This window comes from Podarcis pityusensis (genome assembly GCF_964106645.2).
Source record: "Podarcis pityusensis genome assembly, chromosome: 5".
Classification (NCBI taxonomy): Eukaryota; Metazoa; Chordata; class Lepidosauria; order Squamata; family Lacertidae; genus Podarcis; species Podarcis pityusensis.
In genome coordinates, this window is record NC_138032.1 from 6,044,813 (window position 1) to 6,064,236 (window position 19,424).

At 44.3% G+C, this 19,424-nt stretch overlaps 2 protein-coding genes across 3 annotated transcripts in view; one reads left to right on the forward strand and one right to left on the reverse strand.

Annotated features, from left to right (window-relative positions):
• LOC308478394 (cytochrome P450 2J2-like) overlaps positions 1–19,283 on the forward strand; it is a 30,940-nt gene extending 11,657 nt beyond the window's left edge. Inside the window, exons 2-9 of one of the 2 annotated variants that reach the window (XM_081008084.1) lie at positions 5,390–5,552; positions 6,074–6,223; positions 6,966–7,126; positions 8,827–9,003; positions 10,187–10,328; positions 15,016–15,203; positions 15,634–15,775; positions 17,057–19,283. In XM_081008084.1, the coding sequence (XP_080864210.1) occupies positions 5,390–5,552; positions 6,074–6,223; positions 6,966–7,126; positions 8,827–9,003; positions 10,187–10,328; positions 15,016–15,203; positions 15,634–15,775; positions 17,057–17,250 (1,317 nt within the window). In that variant the 3' untranslated portion in view covers positions 17,251–19,283. The remainder of the gene's footprint in view (positions 1–5,389; positions 5,553–6,073; positions 6,224–6,965; positions 7,127–8,826; positions 9,004–10,186; positions 10,329–15,015; positions 15,204–15,633; positions 15,776–17,056) is intronic. The other variant, XM_081008085.1, reaches the window with a different exon arrangement.
• Positions 1–19,424, reverse strand: part of LOC308478401 (cytochrome P450 2J4-like) — a 439,957-nt gene that overhangs the window by 77,902 nt on the left and 342,631 nt on the right. The gene's annotated exons all lie outside the window — the stretch shown is intronic.

Consider the following 19,424-nt stretch of genomic DNA (forward strand, 5'->3'; position numbering starts at 1 on the left):
GCCTATTCTCTGTACTGAGCACCGGATGTTAGCTCAGTGTGTCATCTGACCTGTGCTGGAAGTACAGGGGAGGAGTGTGTGACTCTTCTGATGGAGTCTGAAGGGAACAGTCACATTTCTATGTACTGTTGAGTGACAGGAATAAAACATGTAGAAAGGACTCCTGTCTGTCTTTCTTCCCCTCCCTGGGGGAGTGCAGGGAGGGAGAGAAGGAGGAGGGTGTGTCCTGCTCACGTTTGAGGAGGATCGCCGGTTTGTTTACCTAGCCTGCCGGAGGTCGCAGACGGACGGTAAACATCCAGTATCTCGCTCAATTGCCTCGGGGGAGGCCAGGTACCTCTGCCTGTGGGCTGGAGATACTGAAATATGGCAGCCTTCGGATGGTTGCGATTCATCGGACATCTGCATGAGAGGCTGGTGGATTGTCCTCCTCTGCTTCAAGGAGGAAGGCAAGCGTCTGAGAGAAGCCAGAGGCTCAACAGACAGCTGATGGAAAGAAGAGGTGTTTTCCAGAGCAACAAAGTTCAAGGTATGCTGCATTTCGGGCTAAAAGTGTGAACGCAGTAAGAGTAATTCACTGGTTCACGGGGAGCTGCGTTTTGGAAAAATACAGCTCCGGGAGAAGAGGCCTGCATTCCACAAATTCTTGTGGTTAAGATAAGATGTCCTATTGAAATGCATTGTTGCTAAGTAACAGAAAGTTGGAAAGTTACTGGCAAAGGGGCTGGACTGTGACAGTGAGCCTGGGAAAGCGAAACAAAATCAGAGAATGTTTTGGCTACAAGTTCACGTGCCCTTGTAAGGGACTTTCCATGGCAGCCAGAGTTTAGCTGCCAGGTGCAAAAAGCGTAAACAAACTTGCAGTTTTGCCTGCGTGAGAAAGAAAAAAACAACTGTTGGATTTTACAGCTTGTTTGAAAGTGAGAGAGGCTTGCATTCAAAATGGATGCCAAGAAGGGGGAGACTTGCCTAACTCATCTCCCCTGACCAGAGACAGTTATTCATCATGGTCTGGATGGATAACTACCCCAGAAGGGGTGAGCCAAGATGATGCTGGCCAAGTTCCTAAGAGCTCAACGAAAGCTGAGGAGAGCTTTGACCCCAGAGGGGAGAGTGCAGGAACTGTGGCTGTTGGAACTGTTGGTGTTCCTGAACAAGGTGCAATGGGTGTTGCTGACAGGGGGAGGGAAGAACAGAGTTCAAATCTCCCCACTGATGATGCTACTGGGAAGCATGGAGTAGCATTGAGTGCTGTCCGATGCTACAATTGTGGACAGACTGGGCATCTACAGCTAAACTGTAAGAAGCCGCGCCAGTCAAGAAGAGCAAAGAGCAGCTCTACGAAGCCTGAGGCGTCAGGCAAAAGCCGTACCAAGTGCCAGGTGAAACCTGCAAAGGCTATGATGGCGAAAGGAACCACGCCAGATGTTGGGAACTCGTTCATACTTGACACGGGCGCAACGGTTCATTTGTGCCCGCACAGAGGACTATTTTCGACGTTGAGGAAGCAAAGCTTCACTGTGAAACAGCCCAACGGTCAGGAGTTGGAAGCGACCGGAATTGGGACTGTGTATCTTGAGAGTCTGAACTTGACTATAAGTGATGTTTACCTGATTCCAGAACTGAGATTTAATCTGCTGAGCGTGTCGCAGATTGCAAAGAAAGGACTGAAACTGTCCTATGATGCTAAAAGCTGCAAGATCTACAAAGATGGAGAACTGTTTCTTACTGCCAAAGAGAAAGATGGACTGTATTTGTTGACTTTTGATCAAAGTGATTACATGAAATGTAATTCTTCTGATTCTAACGAAATCTCTCTCGCAGGTGTGACCAGTGTGAGCACCAGGAAGCTGACCAAGAAGGTCGACAGAGCATTTCAGCGGGTGTATGCCGATGTGATTAGTCCTCTAGAACCATCTAGAGGCAGTGCAAAATATTACCTTTTGTGTGTGGATTGTTTCACTAATTATTCTTGGGTGGAGAAACCGCAAGAAACTTTAGAAAAGTTTCAGGAATTTTGTGACAAGGTTAAAAATATGCATGATGCTAACATTGATTGTCTTTTCACAGATGAGAAGCAAATTTTTCTGTTACAGAAGTTTCAGAAGTTCCTGGATGGAAAAGGGATAGACCACAAAGTTGCAGTTTCGCAAGAAGCGTGGAACAGGGGGGTCTGTGTGAGAGTGAACAAAGAATTGCAAAAAGGGATGCATGCGCAATTGCTGAGTTCACATTTGCCACATGAATATTGGGCCGAATCGCTAGCGTCCTATCTTCATGTGTGGCTGAGAAAAGTCTCAACAGAGTTGGGATGTTCTCCTTTTGAGAAGCTGTTCAATAGAAAACCTTCTGTTGCCTATTTTAAGGTTTTCGGGTCTCATGTGAGAACAGAAGCTCCAGGTGGAGTAAAGAATGCCAGAGGCATTTTTGTGGGTTATGAAAAAGGTCTCTACAGAGTAATTTTGTCTGAATCTGGTCAGGTGATTCTCACAAAGTTCCTAGAGAGTGCTCCAGAGCAAGAGCGGGTAGTACAGACATTTCCCACAGGTGACAATTCAGATGATGATGATAATTTTTCTGATGTCACAGATTACAGTGGTACTGACGATGACAGTGATAGCTCAGAGAGTTCAGTTGTAACGGTCATTGAGAGAAAATCTCACACAATGGATAGACCTTCACAGGTGAAGGAAGAACCACTGATTGCTACTGGTTCTCAACAGAGTCCAAAGGTTGAACCAGTGAGCACAGAGGATCAGAACCTCATACGCAGGTCTGAGAGAGTTACAAAGGGTGTACCACCAAAGAGGTACTCAAAAGAGTTTGCTAACTTAGCTGTTGCATGTGTTGCTATTGTTAACAACTCAAAGCAGGTTAAAGCAGTGTCTAAGTCAGAGACAAAGACACAACAGAGGGTAGCTAGCCAAGGTAATGCAGAAGCACTCATTCCTTGGAAGCCAGACAACCAGAGAGGTACACTGGTGAAACCAGTGGTGGGAAGTTCCAAGAGTGGAACTGAAACAACAGGGGACTGTTATATGTATAACAACTGTTTGTTCTCTTCTCTGGATCATGTTTTGCCAATTGATGCTTTTGGGGGAGGATGTTGGGAAAAAGCACCAAGGCAAAAGCCAGCTCCAGATGGCTGGAATGCAAAACAGTGCAGATGTACTGTTGGAGAAAAGGTGGAGCCTATTCTCTGTACTGAGCACCGGATGTTAGCTCAGTGTGTCATCTGACCTGTGCTGGAAGTACAGGGGAGGAGTGTGTGACTCTTCTGATGGAGTCTGAAGGGAACAGTCACATTTCTATGTACTGTTGAGTGACAGGAATAAAACATGTAGAAAGGACTCCTGTCTGTCTTTCTTCCCCTCCCTGGGGGAGTGCAGGGAGGGAGAGAAGGAGGAGGGTGTGTCCTGCTCACGTTTGAGGAGGATCGCCGGTTTGTTTACCTAGCCTGCCGGAGGTCGCAGACGGACGGTAAACATCCAGTATCTCTCTCAATTGCCTCGGGGGAGGCCAGGTACCTCTGCCTGTGGGCTGGAGATACTGACACTCCTTCTCCACGCCAAAATGGCGCAAATCCTTAAGAGAGATGTTTCTTTTTGGTTCTGGGTCTCTCTTGTCTCCTTACAAGGAGTGGAGGGAAATCTGTTGCAACGGAAGAAAGAAAGATCTGCTTTGCTTTCACGGCACCCTGCCTCCATCCATTCATCTCTTACCCATCATGGACTTAGGGGACTCAGTCCCTTGGGGAATTGGGCAGCAAAAGCCAACCACCCCTATTTTTTCTATACTACAATTGAGAAGGTAAGTTGTTGCATACGCAGTGGTGGAGGAACCCTCTTCGTCACCCGGGGTGGTACGCCGAGGGGTGGGGTGGGGCGAACTGCCCGGCAGCCTGATCAGACTACGCATGCACGGCAGCTTGTATGGACACCGTGCACGAGTGGCAGCTCGAACGGATGCTGCAAGCAGCGCCCATACTGACTGCTTGCGTGCCCCTTGCTGCTCCACAGCTGGGGGGAGGCAGTGGCCCATTTTGGCACCCCCCCAGGGTGGCACTCGGGCCACCCACCCCCTCCACCCCCCTCTTCATACAGCACTGTGTATACTGTTACATGTTATGTGCTTCCTTGGTGTATGTTTATAACCAACCAGAGAATTAACATGAAAAATCTTTCCCTCCATTCTTTCAAATCTTCTAGAGCCATCACTCCTGGTTAATATGAACATTATATTAAAAAAAACCCCACAGCACTGACCACAAACACATAAGAAAATGCATTTCTAAAAAGAGTGAGCACAAAGATCACTCTGCATTCATTCATGGCAAATGCAACAACATTTTGGCATGTGTATTTTCCTGATCTCACCTAGCTCCCCATGCTGTAATTCTCCTACTTTATATGTTTTTGTGCTTTTCATTATTAATCATATTATTTCCCTTTTACATTTTATATTAGTTTCTATATTATAATTATGTGTGTTGTTTGTATCTGCAGGATGAAGGATGCTTAAATCTGAAAGACACCACACAAAAGAAGCAGCTGAGCCAATGAAATAGTTTATTGCAATATACTCTGGAGCTTGTCCTCCCACTCTTCCCATGTGTGATGCAACATGGCCCAGAATGCTATGCACTTCTTCTCTTCCAATAGATGAACGGACACCAACTTGGCAGTGTAGCAGGAGATCACTAGCTATTCCCAGGAAAGCCATGGGACTTTTGTAACGCGTATGTAGCCAGGGAAGACACAAGACAATATTTATTTTGTCTGTTTGTTTAATAGATTTATACGCCAAATTACTCAGAGAGGTATTTCTTAATTCCTTACCACTTAATTCCATCCTCTTCTTAATTCCTTACCACAACTTTGGGTAACCTTCCGCCTCTGCTGTTGTGACCCACCGTGGGTCATAAACCTGACCCAGTGCTCTAGCCAAGCTTATACCAACTTGATGCTCTCCAGACTACAATGCCCATCTCCCCCAACCAGCATGGCCAATGGTCAGGGATGATGGGAGTTGCAGTCCAACAGCATCTGGTGGACTCCAGTTTCCACATCCCCGCACAAAATGTTTTTATGGTGATGATGAAGAAGCCTCTGGCAAAGGCTGGCTCATCTACTTGCCTGTCACCAGATGGCTGGAGACTATGAAGTGCCTCTCTGCTGCTCTGATCCCACGCAGGGGAAAAACAAGCAGGAGGGAGTAAAACAAATGGGTTGGAATGAAGGAAGGAACGAAAGAAAGAAAAGGAGATGCTGGCAAGAGAAGAAAATATAGTGAGATGCTTAAGAGGTGAGGAAGGCTGAAGCTCACATATTAGGTTGAAATAACTATCTGAACATAGCATTCCTCTTCTCTCTTTTGACCCAAATGGTAGATGGCAAAGCAATATGGAAACATTTACACCCTTTGGGCAGGATATCAACCCTTCATAATACTGTCTGGATTCCAAGCAGTGAAAGAAGCGCTCATTGACCACTCTGAAGACTTTGAAGACCGACCACAGACTCCTTTCCTTATGGCTATGACAAAAGGAAAAGGTAGGTAATGAGAATTTCTGCTGGTACTTTCCCCGAAGAAAAACATTTAAGTGGCTGTCTGGAAAAAGAGAACAAAGGTTTTCTATTAATGTTGTACTGAACAGGAAAAAGGGGTTCTATGCAGTGCCAGTTCTTATCAGAGAAGACCCACTGAAATCAATGGGCATGGCTAATGTGGGTCTATTAATTTCCATTAGTCTACTCTAACAAATGCTTTGTACTACACTGTGGTTAGATTGAACTGCAGGTAGAAGCTTGTTTCCTGTTGCAGTTGCAATGCATTGACTGTCCTGGCTCTCAGCGCTGGATGAAAAGCTTGAACTCTCTGCTCTTTCTGCTGAAGTACTCGTAAAATACACTGAGGCAGACTTTGCATCGTCTTGTAATTGTTTGCCTCAGAGATACTGAATAGCTTGCACATTCAAGGGGATGAACTTCAGTAAACAGAGTTTCTTCTTGGCTAGTAACTTAATTGTAACGTTAATTTCTGTAAGGAAGAATTTCTCACTAATTCTTCATAGGTATTATATTTTCAAATGGTCACATCTGGAGGCAACAGAGACGGTTCAGTATTGTTACTATGCGGAAGCTAGGACTGGGGAAGAAAGGCATGGAGCAGGAAATAGCAGAGGAGGCCCATCAGCTCGTGGAGGTTTTTGCACGTTCAAAGGGTATGTGATGATGGGTGATGGTGCTGAGCTGGCGTATGAAGATATATTTGTGTACTACCTCTGTCCATTTTATTTTTATTTTTTTTAATATATGATATTTATTAAAGTTTCCATAAAAGATTAAACATATAACATAAAAAAGAAATACACAATTCAAAAAATACACAATACATAATCCAAAAAAGAAAAAAAGAACAAAAAACAAAAGACAAAAAAGAAAAAAAAACAGTTAAAAACAATATCGCCTTTTCATCTCCATTTTTAAATTTACTTATTTTCTGGACCTCCTCATACCTCCCTCTTTTGTATTCCAGTTCAAATTGTTTGTCCAGCAATTTCTTTCCCTCTTTTTTAATCCCAATCTTTAGTCTTAATATAATATAACGTTAAAATTTTACCTCTTAAAAACCAAATTTCCATTTCCTTAAACTTTTTTAATCCTAATCCTTAATCTTAATCTATCTATACTTTAAATCCTGTACAGCTGGAAGCCACTTATTTTCAATCCAACATCACTCTAACATTCTTTAATTTTGCAATGTTTCTGCAGATAGTCTTTGAATTTCTTCCAATCTTCCTCCACCGACTCTTCTCCCTGGTCATGGATTCTACCAGTCATTTCTGATATGTTTTTCTTGGTTCCCAATGGAGATCCCAGCAGTTTCTCTTGGCCACCATGAAATCCCACTCTCAGTATGAACAGGAGCAGCTGAACTCACATTAGTATAACTTTATTTTGCAGGACAACCACTTGACCCCTCCATGCCCATCACTAATTCAGTCTCCAAAGTGATATGTGCTGTGGTTTTTGGGCACCGGTTTGCTCTTGAAGATGAACGGTTCCAGAAGCTGATAGAAGCCATAGATTTCCCCCTAAAATTTATAGGAAGCTTCATTCATGCTGTGAGTAGTCATTTTCATTCCTGCTGATTCAGAGAAGACTCCCAGGGGCCATATGTTCCCCACTCAGCATTCTGGATTCCATTATGATAGAGGATAGAGTGTTGGAGAACAGAGATGAGGTTCAAATCTAATCTGAGATTGAGCCCCCCCTTTTCTTTCTCTGTAATGCAGGGGTCAGCAAACTTTATCAGCAGGGGGCTGGTCCACTGTCCCTCCGACCTTGTTGGGGGTTGAACTATATTTTGAAAAAAAAGGGGGGAAAGAACGAATTCCTATGCCCCAGAAAAAACCCAGAAATGCATTTTAAATAAAAATACACATTCTACTCATGTAAAAACATGCTGATTCCCAGACCGTCCGCGGGCCGGATTTAGAAGGCAATTGGGCTGGATCCAGCCCCTGGGCCTTAGTTTGCCTACCCATGCTGTAATGTGTTTCTCTGTCCTCTTTTCTTCTGCTGGCTGCAACGAGCCACCAAAAGGCAAACTTTAACACTTCTCCTTCCCATCCTGCTGTGCTCCACATCCCTCCCTCACCGGCTTCTGTTAAAATAAGAATCTCAAGCGGAACTGTGTTGAGAGGCATGCTTTGCCTCCCTCCTCCTGATCAGTTTCACCCAGAGCCTTGTCAAATTCACCACATTCTTCTTCAAATGTCCCGTTCAAACCTTGGTATGTGGAAATGAATTAGCCATTGCCTCCCCCTTCTCTCTCTCCTGCCTCTTCCTTGCCTCCTCCTTCACATCTGAAGGGAGGGCATTCCACAGGGCAGGTGCCACTACTGAGAAGGCCCCCTGTCTGGTTCCCTGTAACCTCACTTCTCCCAGCAAGGGAACCGCCAGAAGGCCCTTGGCACTGGACCTCAGTGTCCGAGCCGAATGATGGAGGTGGAGACGCTCCTTCAGGTATACTGGACCAAGGCAGTATAGTGTTTTAAAGGTCAGCACCAACACTTTGAGGGACGTAGGTGGCGCTGTGGGTTAAACCACAGAGCCTAGGACTTGCTGATCAGAAGGTCGGCAGTTCGAATCCCTGCGACTGGGTGAGCTCCCATTGTTCAGTCCCAGCTCCTGCCAACCTAGCAGTTCAGAAGCACAAAGTGCAAGTAGATAAATAGGTACCGCTCCAGCGGGAAGGTAAACGGCGTTTGCTAGAGAGGTATATTCAGAAAAGGTAAGTAATTTATCTTTCATGAGAAAACTAGGAAAGAGGAAAAGCTCCCTTCTTAAAGGTTTGATTTTTTGAAGGAAGAGATGGGCATTACTTGACTGGGGAACTGGGGAATTTAATAAATAAAATAAAATAAAATAAAATTAAACTGCATTGCAAGATTTGGAGAACTGCACATTTCAAAGGATTGCTGTGTTTCAATTTGCCTATTGGGCAAATTCACTCTTAAATGTGAACTGACTTGAATTTTTCCCAATTCTCTAGCCACCCCCACTTCCCAACAAATACTTTGACCCCTAGTTTTCTTTCTTTCACATATTCGGCTAGAGATATTTCCCAGAACCAGTCATTGTGAGATCCAAGAGAAGCTGCAGACACCTACCTTCTTCTCAGGAAGACTCAAACTAATGTGCTAGCTCTGAAGAATAATTTGGGTCATGTTTTAAGTGCTAATTCAAATGAATTGACCCATGAACTGCATGACCAAGCTTCCTCATGGTAATGACGGCATTTCTGCTATCTTTCCTTTAGCTTTATGAAATGCTCCCATGGCTCATGAAACATCTCCCAGGGCCCCACAAGAAGGCCTTGTCCTGCACAGAGATGGTGCTTTCATTTGCAAAGGAGGAGATAGAGAAGCATAAGGAGAATCAGTCTCTGCATGATCCACAGGATCTCATTGATTTCTATCTACTTCAGATGGAGAAAGTAAGTATCTGCTTTGAAACTGAATGCTGCTCATCCAAGGAATCATTATACTTCCTGTTATAAGTGAATACTAATCTCTTCCAAGGACACCAATATTTTTTTCCTGAATCTCAGTTGAAAATGACATTGAGTTACTTTTTTCAATTTTATTGGATTATTATTTTTCTTAGTGAGTTGTGCAAACCACTATTCTGAATAATGTTTTTTATTAGGGTAGTGGGCACTGGAGATCAGATGATGGATCCAACAGGGCAGTGGGCAAAAATGTTTGAAAACCCCTGTTATACCTCATGGGAACATACTCACCACTGAAATGTTGCCTGTGGTGCCCAAACAGTAAGAATGCCCAAATAGTATGAATGGCCAACTCACCAAGTGTCTTGTGGCAGATGTTTCATTACACATTACAATGCATAGCAAGAGGAAAAATCACTCCTCACTTTCATCAGCAGGGGACCAAACAAATCCTAAAGAAAATGTTCCTAAACTAAATATGACTTCAAACTCCTGCCTCATTTATTCCTACACTAGAAAGGTCAAAATATTTTTTCATCTTGCCTTCTTGGAACAATCTTTGAACACTCAAAGATTGACTAAAGAATGGTTAAATATGTTTAGTGCTAAGTAATGCACATTTTGAATATCTGCTGCCAGAGAGATACTTTTGTATCCCTCTTTACCTGCCAATGTTGGATTATTACCCCAACCCGCAGATTCTCAAATGCAGCACCAGCAGCTACCGCTGTGTACACAGGAATGTGTACATGGATCTCTTGTCACAACCAGCTACGAAGCACAGGGCCGGCCCACCCATGAGGCAGGCTGAGGCAGCTGCCTTGGGCAGTGGAATGCCAACTGGAGGCATCCTAGCCTGCCAGTAGTGGAGAAGTGGAGTGGTGGCAGTTTCCTGCAAGATTTCACCAAAAGCTTGCAATATTTCACTGTCCTCACTGTTGTTGTTACCACATTGTGGGCACTGCTGTGTGACCAAAGTAACGGAGGTGGCAGTGACAGCAGGACAGTGGAGGTGGCACCTTCCTATGTCACCTCAGGCAGTGTAAGAGGACACCTCACCCCTCATGTGTTGGTGGTATGCTAATAGGAGCAGGGGGAGTAATAAGTGCTGAAGGACAGATTGTAATGCATGTAAATGACATGACACTTTCCCCGTTTTCAAAATCAGAGCAAAAACAACCCAGAGTCCACCTATGATGAAGAAAACATGGCTTTTAGTATTTCCGTGCTCTTTGTAACAGGGACAGACACAGTCACCACTTCTCTGAAATGGGCGCTTCTCCTCCTGGCAAGTCATCCAGATATCCAAGGTGAGAGAGGGAGACCTGTGCAGGGCTTCCTTTGATATCTAGAGTGGACTGTAATTCTTGTGTCAATTAATTGTTAATGATTTTCCAAAAAAATTAAGAAATTGACAGCAAATTAATTCAAATTTACAACAAATTTTAAAGTGGATTATCTCCCATTCCCCGTTCAAAATGTTAGCAGCAAAGGAACAAGAGAAAAGAAACAATAACATACTTTCCCCTCATTTCTGTTACTTTTCCATCCTTTCCTCAATTTCCACTGGCTGTGCATATTTAAATTCCTGCTTAGATTTTCATTTAACTATAACATTTCCCCAGTTATTTAAGTAGAGTTATTCTTCCTTTATCTAACCATATAACCATCAATCATAGTTTCAAATCATATTTCCTCCTTTACAACTTTACAACAGACATCTGAAGGCAGCCCTGTTTAGGGAAGCTTTTAATGTTTGATGTATTATAGTATTTTAATATTCTTTTGGAAGCCGCCCAGAGTGGCTGGGGAAACCCAGCCAGATGGGCGGGGTATAAATAATAAATTATTATTATTATTATTATTATTATTATTATTATTATTATTATTATTTGTCTTCCTTTATGCGTTCTCAACACTCTGAATCATAATAATGGTAATTATATAATCTTCTTTAACCCGAGCATTCTCTTCAAACTTCACAGTCCTCAAAAGCATTCATGAAGACTCTTTGTTTTCCTTGCTATGCTGTTCCTTTAAGCAAAAACAACTTGACAATATCCATTTTCCCAGACTGAATCTTCCTGCTACTGTTCTGTCCCCCTTAACACTATCCCTACTAAGTACTGGAGAAGGGTGAACCTTATACCTGTGAAACTTTAAAATGTTATCCTTAATATACCCCCTCCCAATATTCAGCCAGGACCATACATATCCCCTTCTGTCTTTCACGTTATTCGTTCTTCTTTACGAAGCACATTCAATTTTTATAACGTAACAACAACATGAAATTCAGGGTTACTTCTTCCTTTCTCTCTGAATGCTTTGGACCTTGAGAGAACATTCTCATTCCATACCAAGAACCAGAGGCGTAGCAAGGTCAGGAGGTACCCGGTGCAGAATTTTTTTTGTCAACCCCTCCCCCAACATTGAAATTGAAATCTGTCAATGAGAGCAACCCCCTCCCCCAAGAAAACCGGACCCCCCTAGGCATGAGGCAGCTCCCTATGTTACCAAAAGCAATGCCTCAGCCACAGACTAGACCGTAGCATCTTGTAGTCCAACCCCTGCAATGCAAGAATCTCAACTAAAGCATCCATGACAGATATCCATAAATAATCCCTTCGTGAAAATGATTGACATCCAGCCTCTGCTCAAAAACCTCCAAGGAAGGAGAGCCCACCAACTCCTGAGGGAGACTGTTCCACTGTCTAACAGCTCTTGCTGTCAGAAAGTTCTTCCTGATGTTTAGTGGAATCTCTTTTCTTGTAACTTGAAACCATGGGTTCGAGTCCTACCCTCCGGGGCAGGAGAAAACAAGCTTGCTCCATCTTCCATGTGATGACCCTTAAAGTACAGTGGTACCTTGGGTTAAGAACTTAATTCGTTCTGGAGGTCGGTTCTTAACCTGAAACTTTCTTAACCTGAGGTACCACTTTAGCTAATGGGGCCTCCAGCTGCCGCCGCACTGCCACTGCCACCCGATTTCTGTTCTCATCCTGAAGCAAAGTTCTTAACCTGAGGTACTATTTCTGGGTTAGCAGAATCTGTGACCTGAAGCGTCTGTTGGAAAAACGCCCCCGGGAAGGGTGCCAACTTCCCAAGAAACCGGGGCTTCTCTCTGGTGGTCACTCTCTGGCTGGAATCCTCCCTCAGTCCAGAGAGACCAGTAATAAGTGACCCCTCCATCCTGAGAGGAGCACACTGATCTTCTGGCATCCCATCACAGAAGAAAGAGACAGTCCGTAGTCTGCTCACTACAATAATAATAATAATAATAATAATAATAATAATAATAATTTTATTATTTGTACCCCGCCCATCTGGCTGGGCTTCCCCAGCCACTCTGGGCGGCTTCCCAAAAAAATATTAAAATACTCTAATACATCAGGCATTAAAAGCTTCCCTGAACAGGGCTGCCTTCAGATGTCTTCTAAAAGTCTGGTAGTTGTTGTTCTCTTTGACATCTGGTGGGAGGGCGTTCCACAGGGAGGACTGTACATGCAGCTCTTACAAGCATGACTGCTCTCCTGAGCTGCTGCAAACACAAGAGTCTCTGACTCGACTCACACTTCGACTCAGAAGCGAAAGGAACTCTCCGGTTACATGAGAACTAGCAGAGACTTCCTGTCTCACACTCAGAGACATCACATGATGTCAACAATGTAGCAGCTCTTCGCAGCTGGTGAGATATAAAAATCCCAACAGCGTCTGTAACCTGAAGCATCTGTAACCGGAGGTACCAATGTATTTGAAGATGGCTATCATCTCTCCTCTCCTCTTCTCTAGGCTAAACATACCCAGCTCCCTCAACTCGAAATAAAAAAATTCCTTCCTGTAGCACCTTAAAGACCAACTAAGTTAGTTCTTGGTATAAGCTTTCGTGTGCATGCACACTTCTTCAGATACACGTATGTATCTGAAGAAGTGTGCATGCACACGAAAGCTTATACCAAGAACTAACTTAGTTGGTCTTTAAGGTGCTACAGGAAGGAATTTTTTTATTTCGACTATGGCAGACCAACACGGCTACCCATCTGTAACCAGCTCCCTCAACTGTTCCTTATAAGGCTTGGTTTCTAGATCCTTGATCATCTTGGTTGCCTTCCTCTGCACACGTTCCAATGTGTCAATTTCATTTTTAAACTGGGCTGCCCAGAACTGGACACAGGACTCCAACTGTGGTCTGATCTAGGCAGAAGAGAGTAGGACTGTGACTTCCCTATACTTCTTATTCTGTGAACTACCCTGAGATACCCAGGTATAGGACGGTATATAAATTCAATTAACAAAAACAACAACAACAACACTTCTGCTGATGCAGCCTAGAATAGCATTGGCCTTTTTTGCTGTTGCCTCATACTGTTGACTCATGTTGAACTTGTGGCCTAGATCCTTTTCACATGTGCTACTGGCTTTAAAATGATTTTTGTGTATCTGGGGGGGGCACTGCTCCCCCGGCTATGCCCATGCTCAGAGCGATGGACAGGAGCCCTGGACCACCATCTTCTCTCTCTCTCAGAAATCTATAATATCACATCAGATCCAATAGGGGCCAAATCCACTGTCCATAAAGGGTTTCTGGAGTCACAGTGAAAAGCTTTCTGAAAAGTGTCGTTCTCATCTGGCAATGGAAAAAAGCGCCATTCAATCTTAGTTTGAAAGGCATGCATGAATGAAACAGCAGGAAGCGTAATGTGTGAATGTAGCATGGAAACATGTACAATGCTCTTCTTGTCACATGCACACATGCCATCACAGAACTAGAGAATTAACTCAAAAGGGCAACTCAGTGATGAAGGGAGTGCAGCGTGTTCCAGAAGACAAGTGGTTGGTGCTTAAAAAAATAAGCAGAAGAAGACAACAGGAGAGGATGAGCCTAGAGACACAAGAGAAACTGCTAAAACTGCATTGTGGGGGAATATGTATTTTCCTCTCCTATTAGCAAAACTTACTGTGTTGTATCCAAAGTTGCTTATTCGGGAGTAAACGCAGGAAATCATTGGGACACCCTTCCAGAGGGAAAAAAGCAAAACAAAATCGGGTGGCAAACCGCACTCCTCCCAGAGTTAAAAAACCCCAAAGAACAGAATAGTGTGATTCTCCTCTCAGCAATTCATTTCCACCACCACCCCTTGAGTACTGGAGCGCAAAGACAAAAGAAGAAGAAAACTCCCAGGGTTTCGCCCCCAGTTTGCCAAGTAAAACTCACGGGATAATTTACAGCTCATTGAATCCCCCAACAAAAGCAGCAAAGACCTTGGACTGCACGTGGCAGGCTTTTAAATGAGGGTTGTGGGGAAACCAAAAGCAACATGCTCAGGCAAGCTCTGCAAAGACGCTCTGGACATGATGGCACGGGGGGGGGGGAGCCGCAGCTACACCTCTGCAGGAGCCTTTAAGGATGGGACATAGACGGGCAGGGAGAGCAGGACCTGGCCCACCTTGCAGTGAGCTGGGGAGGCAGGCAGGGGGACGGTGGTTGCCGATGCTTTGCCACTTGTGCCGGTGTTGGCTTGGGAGTTGCAGGGTGAGGGGTCCTGTGGCAAATATCACCCCCTTCAGGATGGTACCCGGAGCAGTGCGCCCCCTCTCCCTTCCTATGCCACTGCCAAGAACTCAGCTACATTAGTCAAAAAAGTTTTCAATGTGTTATAAATATGCAACACCAGATGGCACCAGAGACTAAAAGAAATTTCTATGCAATTTTTACATAGCTTTTTCTTTTCTTTTGTTATAACGATTTAATTACTGACTTATTTATAGTGGTCCCAGTCCCCCCCCCCCCGTGTGTAGATCCACCCCAACAATTGGTGAGGCTCCTAATCTTCCTTGTTATGTAGTTCCCTTTAAACAAAACAAACTTTGGATTATCTGTTTTCCATTTGATCTTCTGGCTACCGCTCTAGCCCTTTAACACTGCCCATGCCAAGTACTGGGGGGAGAATGAAGTTTATATATTCAAAATAAAACTTTTGTTTCCGTAATTTTCTTCAGATAAAGTCCACAAGGAAATAGAAGATGCTTTAGGTTCTTCTCACACAATCTGCTATCAAGATAAGAAGAAACTGCCCTACACCAATGCTGTGATTCATGAAATGCAGCGCTTTAAATATGCCTTATTTATGGGGTCTCCTAGGCAATGTACAAAGGATGTGAAGATGCGTGGTTTTCTCTTTCCCAAGGTAAAGAAGAGTGATACAGCTGCACGCCTGTATCCCAAGAGTCTATGAGCAGGTTGCAGCCCCCAGCCATGCAGGAACTTCCTGTGTAGTCTAAAACAGGAGTTCCATCTGCAGACATGTTTCACTAGTGCTATTCCTGGGGCCATGTGGCACCTCAGAGGAGTATGCAGTGGCCAAATGTCTCAGCGAGGCCTTTTTGAAACAGGTGTTGGGGGAGGCTCTGCTGTGTTTCTGCTTGTACAGAAATATTTTTTTAAATAGAAAAAAGTTGAGGATGAATATGGCCACTGTTAAATACCCACCTGTCCCCCCAAAACCCTAAGTTTCAATTCAGTTGGAACTCTGCAAAGATTCATCCTGGGAGAGTGAGGGAGAATCCTGGAATGTGTTGATCTGAATGCATTCCAAGTTAATTCTTTCTTCTTTGCAGGGGACTGCCATTCTTCCTGATCTGCGCTCTGTTCTTCTTGATCCAACACGATGGGAGACTCCGGCAGAGTTCAACCCAAATCATTTCTTGGACAAGAATGGACAATTTGTGGACAGAGAAGAATATCTGCCATTTGGTGCAGGTGAATGCAAAAGTCCAAGCTGAGTTGGGGTCTATAGACATGCTTATTGGTTGGCTTCCAGGAAATGACATCATCATCAGCAAGACAGTAGGGCAGAATGGATGCAATATCCCCTTGGCAGGAGTGGCACTGCTGGTCAGCAGGATGGGGCAAGGCTGTTGATAATTTAGGGAGTTTCTGGGTGGCTGATTTTGGACTCACAGGTACCCAAACCCTTATGGGGCCCCCATCACTGGCAATCTGGACATCTTCACACTTGCCACCCCATTGCCCTGTCCCTGAGAGAGGTAACACTGCCAGCACCAGGATGCTGTTGCTCCCTGTCACACGTCACTGCTGGATGCCATCCAACTTCTTTTCAGCTGACAAGGCTAAAGCTCCCCCACCTCTTTTCATGGAATGTAATTTAGCCTGCTATGAAACTATATTCAAAACTGAGTCTGCAGTTAAACTATCCCACTTCCGACTGAGGTTGAATAGTGACAAGACAGAAGTACTGTTCTTGGGGGACAGGGGGCGGGTGGGTGTGGAGGACTCCCTGGACCCTACCAGCCCACAGACTGTCTCACCAGAGTGGTGCGTGCTCTAGTTATCTCCTGATTGGACTACTGCAACGTGCTCTACGTGGGGTTACCTTTGAAGGTGACTTGGAAACTGCTATTAATCCAGAGTGCGGCAGCTAGACTGGTGACTGGGAGTGGCCGCCGAGACCATATAACACTGGTTCTGAAAGACTTACATTGGCTCCCAGTCCGTTTCCAAGTTTTGGTGCTGACCTTGAAAGCCCCAAAGTGTCTCAGCCCAGTATACCTGAAGGAGTGTCCCCACCCCCATCGTTCAGCCCGGACACTGAGATCCGGCGCCGAGGGCCTTCTGGCGATCTCACACTGCAAGATGTGAGGTTACAGGGAACCAGGCAGAGGGCCTTCTCGGCAGTGATGCCTGCCCTGTGGAACGCCCTTCCAGCAGATGTCAAGAAAATAAGCAACTATAATACTTTTAGGAGACATCTGAAGGAAGCCCTTTTTGGGGAAGTTTTTAATCTTTAATGCTATGTCATGTTTTTAATATTCGGTTGGATGCTGCCCAGAGTGGCTGGGGAAACCCAGACAGATGGGCAGGGTATAAATTCTTCTTCTTCTTCTTGATTATTTCACTTTCCTAACTATGTCTAGTTCTCCAAAGTATTATACAGTATAGCATGTTTTATAGCTGCGAAGTAATTGACACTGAAAAGTAAATTATTACTCACTTGCTGTCTTTCACTTGTCCCATCCTCAGGGTCTCGCATATGTTTGGGAATGCAGCTGGCAAAGATCGAAATCTTCGTCTTCCTGACCAGCCTGCTGAGAACATTCAGCTTCCAGCTGCCAGAAGGAGTGAAAGAACTCAATCAAGAGCCTTTACTTGGGACTACAACACATCCCCATCCTTATAAACTCTGTGCTATTCCCCGTGGCAATGCAAACCTCTGATTTTGTTTAAAAGCACCATTTTCCTCTCAGTGTCCCTCTAGTCCTACTTTACTCAAACTTCTGTCATTGCTTAAAATAGACACTTTTCCCCTTTTAGTGTAAAACCCATCTCACAATATTCAAACCGGATGGCAGCATGCTGTTGGCCATGTGAAGGTGTCAGTTGCTTGCACATTTATATTTTCCGTTGCTTAATAAGAGTAGAAAAACATAAGAGGAACTCTGCTGGACCAGGCAAGAAAGGCCCCGTCTACTCCTCCAGATGCCTATGGGAAGCCTCCATACAGGAAACTGAATGCAACAGCACTCTCCTCACTTACAATTTCCAGAAAGTGATATCCATAGCCACAGCATAGGCAGAACACAGCCCTTGTGGTTTGTACCCATTGATAGCTTTACCCTCCATGTACCTATCTGATTCTCTTTCTGAGCCATCCAAGTTGATTGGAATCGCTACATCTTCTGGGAGCAAATTCCATAGTTTAATGCTGCAGAGAAATGCTGTATTGGTCTGAAGGGAAGCCACTCCCAAATTTTGACTCCACACCTGAAATGAGATCTCTGGAACCATGACTTCTCTACCTACAGGTGTGTGATTGTAAGGCACAACCAAGTTTTATGCAAGCCAGATTTGAGGGTGGGTACTAGAGCATACATAGAATGCCCAGGGCAAACATGGTGTTTTCAATTCCCTTTTCACTCAGTGCACTCTGCCTGTGCTCAGAGATTTAGAGAAACCTTTTTAAATTTTGGGAAGCAATTGGGTTGCTTGGTTTTTTGGGGGGAGGGTTATGGTAAAAGATCATGCTGGTTCTGCTTGAGCAAGATTTTGGGCTTCTCCACCCTGGAGTATAATGTGAATTTGAAGTTGTCTGTCCTGACACCCGCTGCAAAGAACTGTGATCTTGTGTCATTAATTCCAAAACCAAAACACTTTCTAAGGCCTAATGACTCCTCCTTGACTGGGAAGTCAAGGAGGAGGAGGTTAAATCGGCCATGATTAAGTGGGGTCAAGACCATGGCCATACCACTGAGATGTACCAATGGCAGAATCTTTGGAAGGTAAATTGGAAGTTTACTGCGTTCTGTTCCGTAAGAGAAAACCTGAAAAAAAATGCTGTATAGCTGGTACTTGACGCCACGTAAGCTTTCCAAAATGTACAGGAATATCCCAGATATTTGTTGGAGATGTGGGAAAGCAGGTGGCACTATGTTTCATATATGGTAGACTTGCAGGAATATTAAAGGGTTCTGGAGTGATACTCATCTAGAATGTAAATTTCCCTAAAAAACCATAATCATTCCTACTGGGCATCACTGGTACTGATATTCCTAAGGATATAAGAAAAAGTTTTTTGTACGCAACTGCTGCCGTGAGTGCTTATTGCGACGTATTGGAAAAACGACAAAATCCCTACTAGAACTGAATGGCTTTTGAAACTGAGAGAATATGCAGAGTTAGCTTCCCTCTCTGAAAGAATTAGATATAAGCCCAGACAGAAGTTCATACTAGAATGGGATAATTTTAAGAAATATCTGAAAAGTAGCTGCTATAGTCTAAACATGGTGATAGCCTTTGAATGGTTTCTGTAATCAATGCTGATTAAGGAAAAAGACTTTAATATAGCAACGATGGTGTTACGTTAACATATGAGAGTGCTGGAGGTTAAATAGTTAAACAGGTTACCCAATCAGAACCCAGGAGGGTGGAGTCAGAGGGACTATCAAACCAGCTCTGGGAGGGGCAAAAAGGGGGAGTTCGTTGGGAGTTGGGTGGTTGGTTGGAGTGGGAGTGAATTGGGATATAGTCTGTGGGCAGATTGAGTTAGTGTAGCGAAATAAGCTGAGTCTGCAACAGTTAGGAGCTAGGAAGACATGTAAAATATCTGAGAGGTAGTTTAGTGCGTGAGAGCAGGTAGTGGAAGTTATAGGTCTGGATAGGCACCCCATGATTGTAACTGACTGAGACCATTTATGAAAACACACACTTGTTAAACTGCAATAAATAAACAGAAGTTTATGTTCCAATTTAACCCTGACTGGCCTCAGTATTTTACCTGGTAGGGCCTGGGTGGTGGCAGTGAGAAATAAAGTGGTAGCACAGGGATCAATATACGGTGAAACGTCCAGGGACCCTGTGTGATCGCCACAGAAAAGTGGTGGCAGTGGTGGGA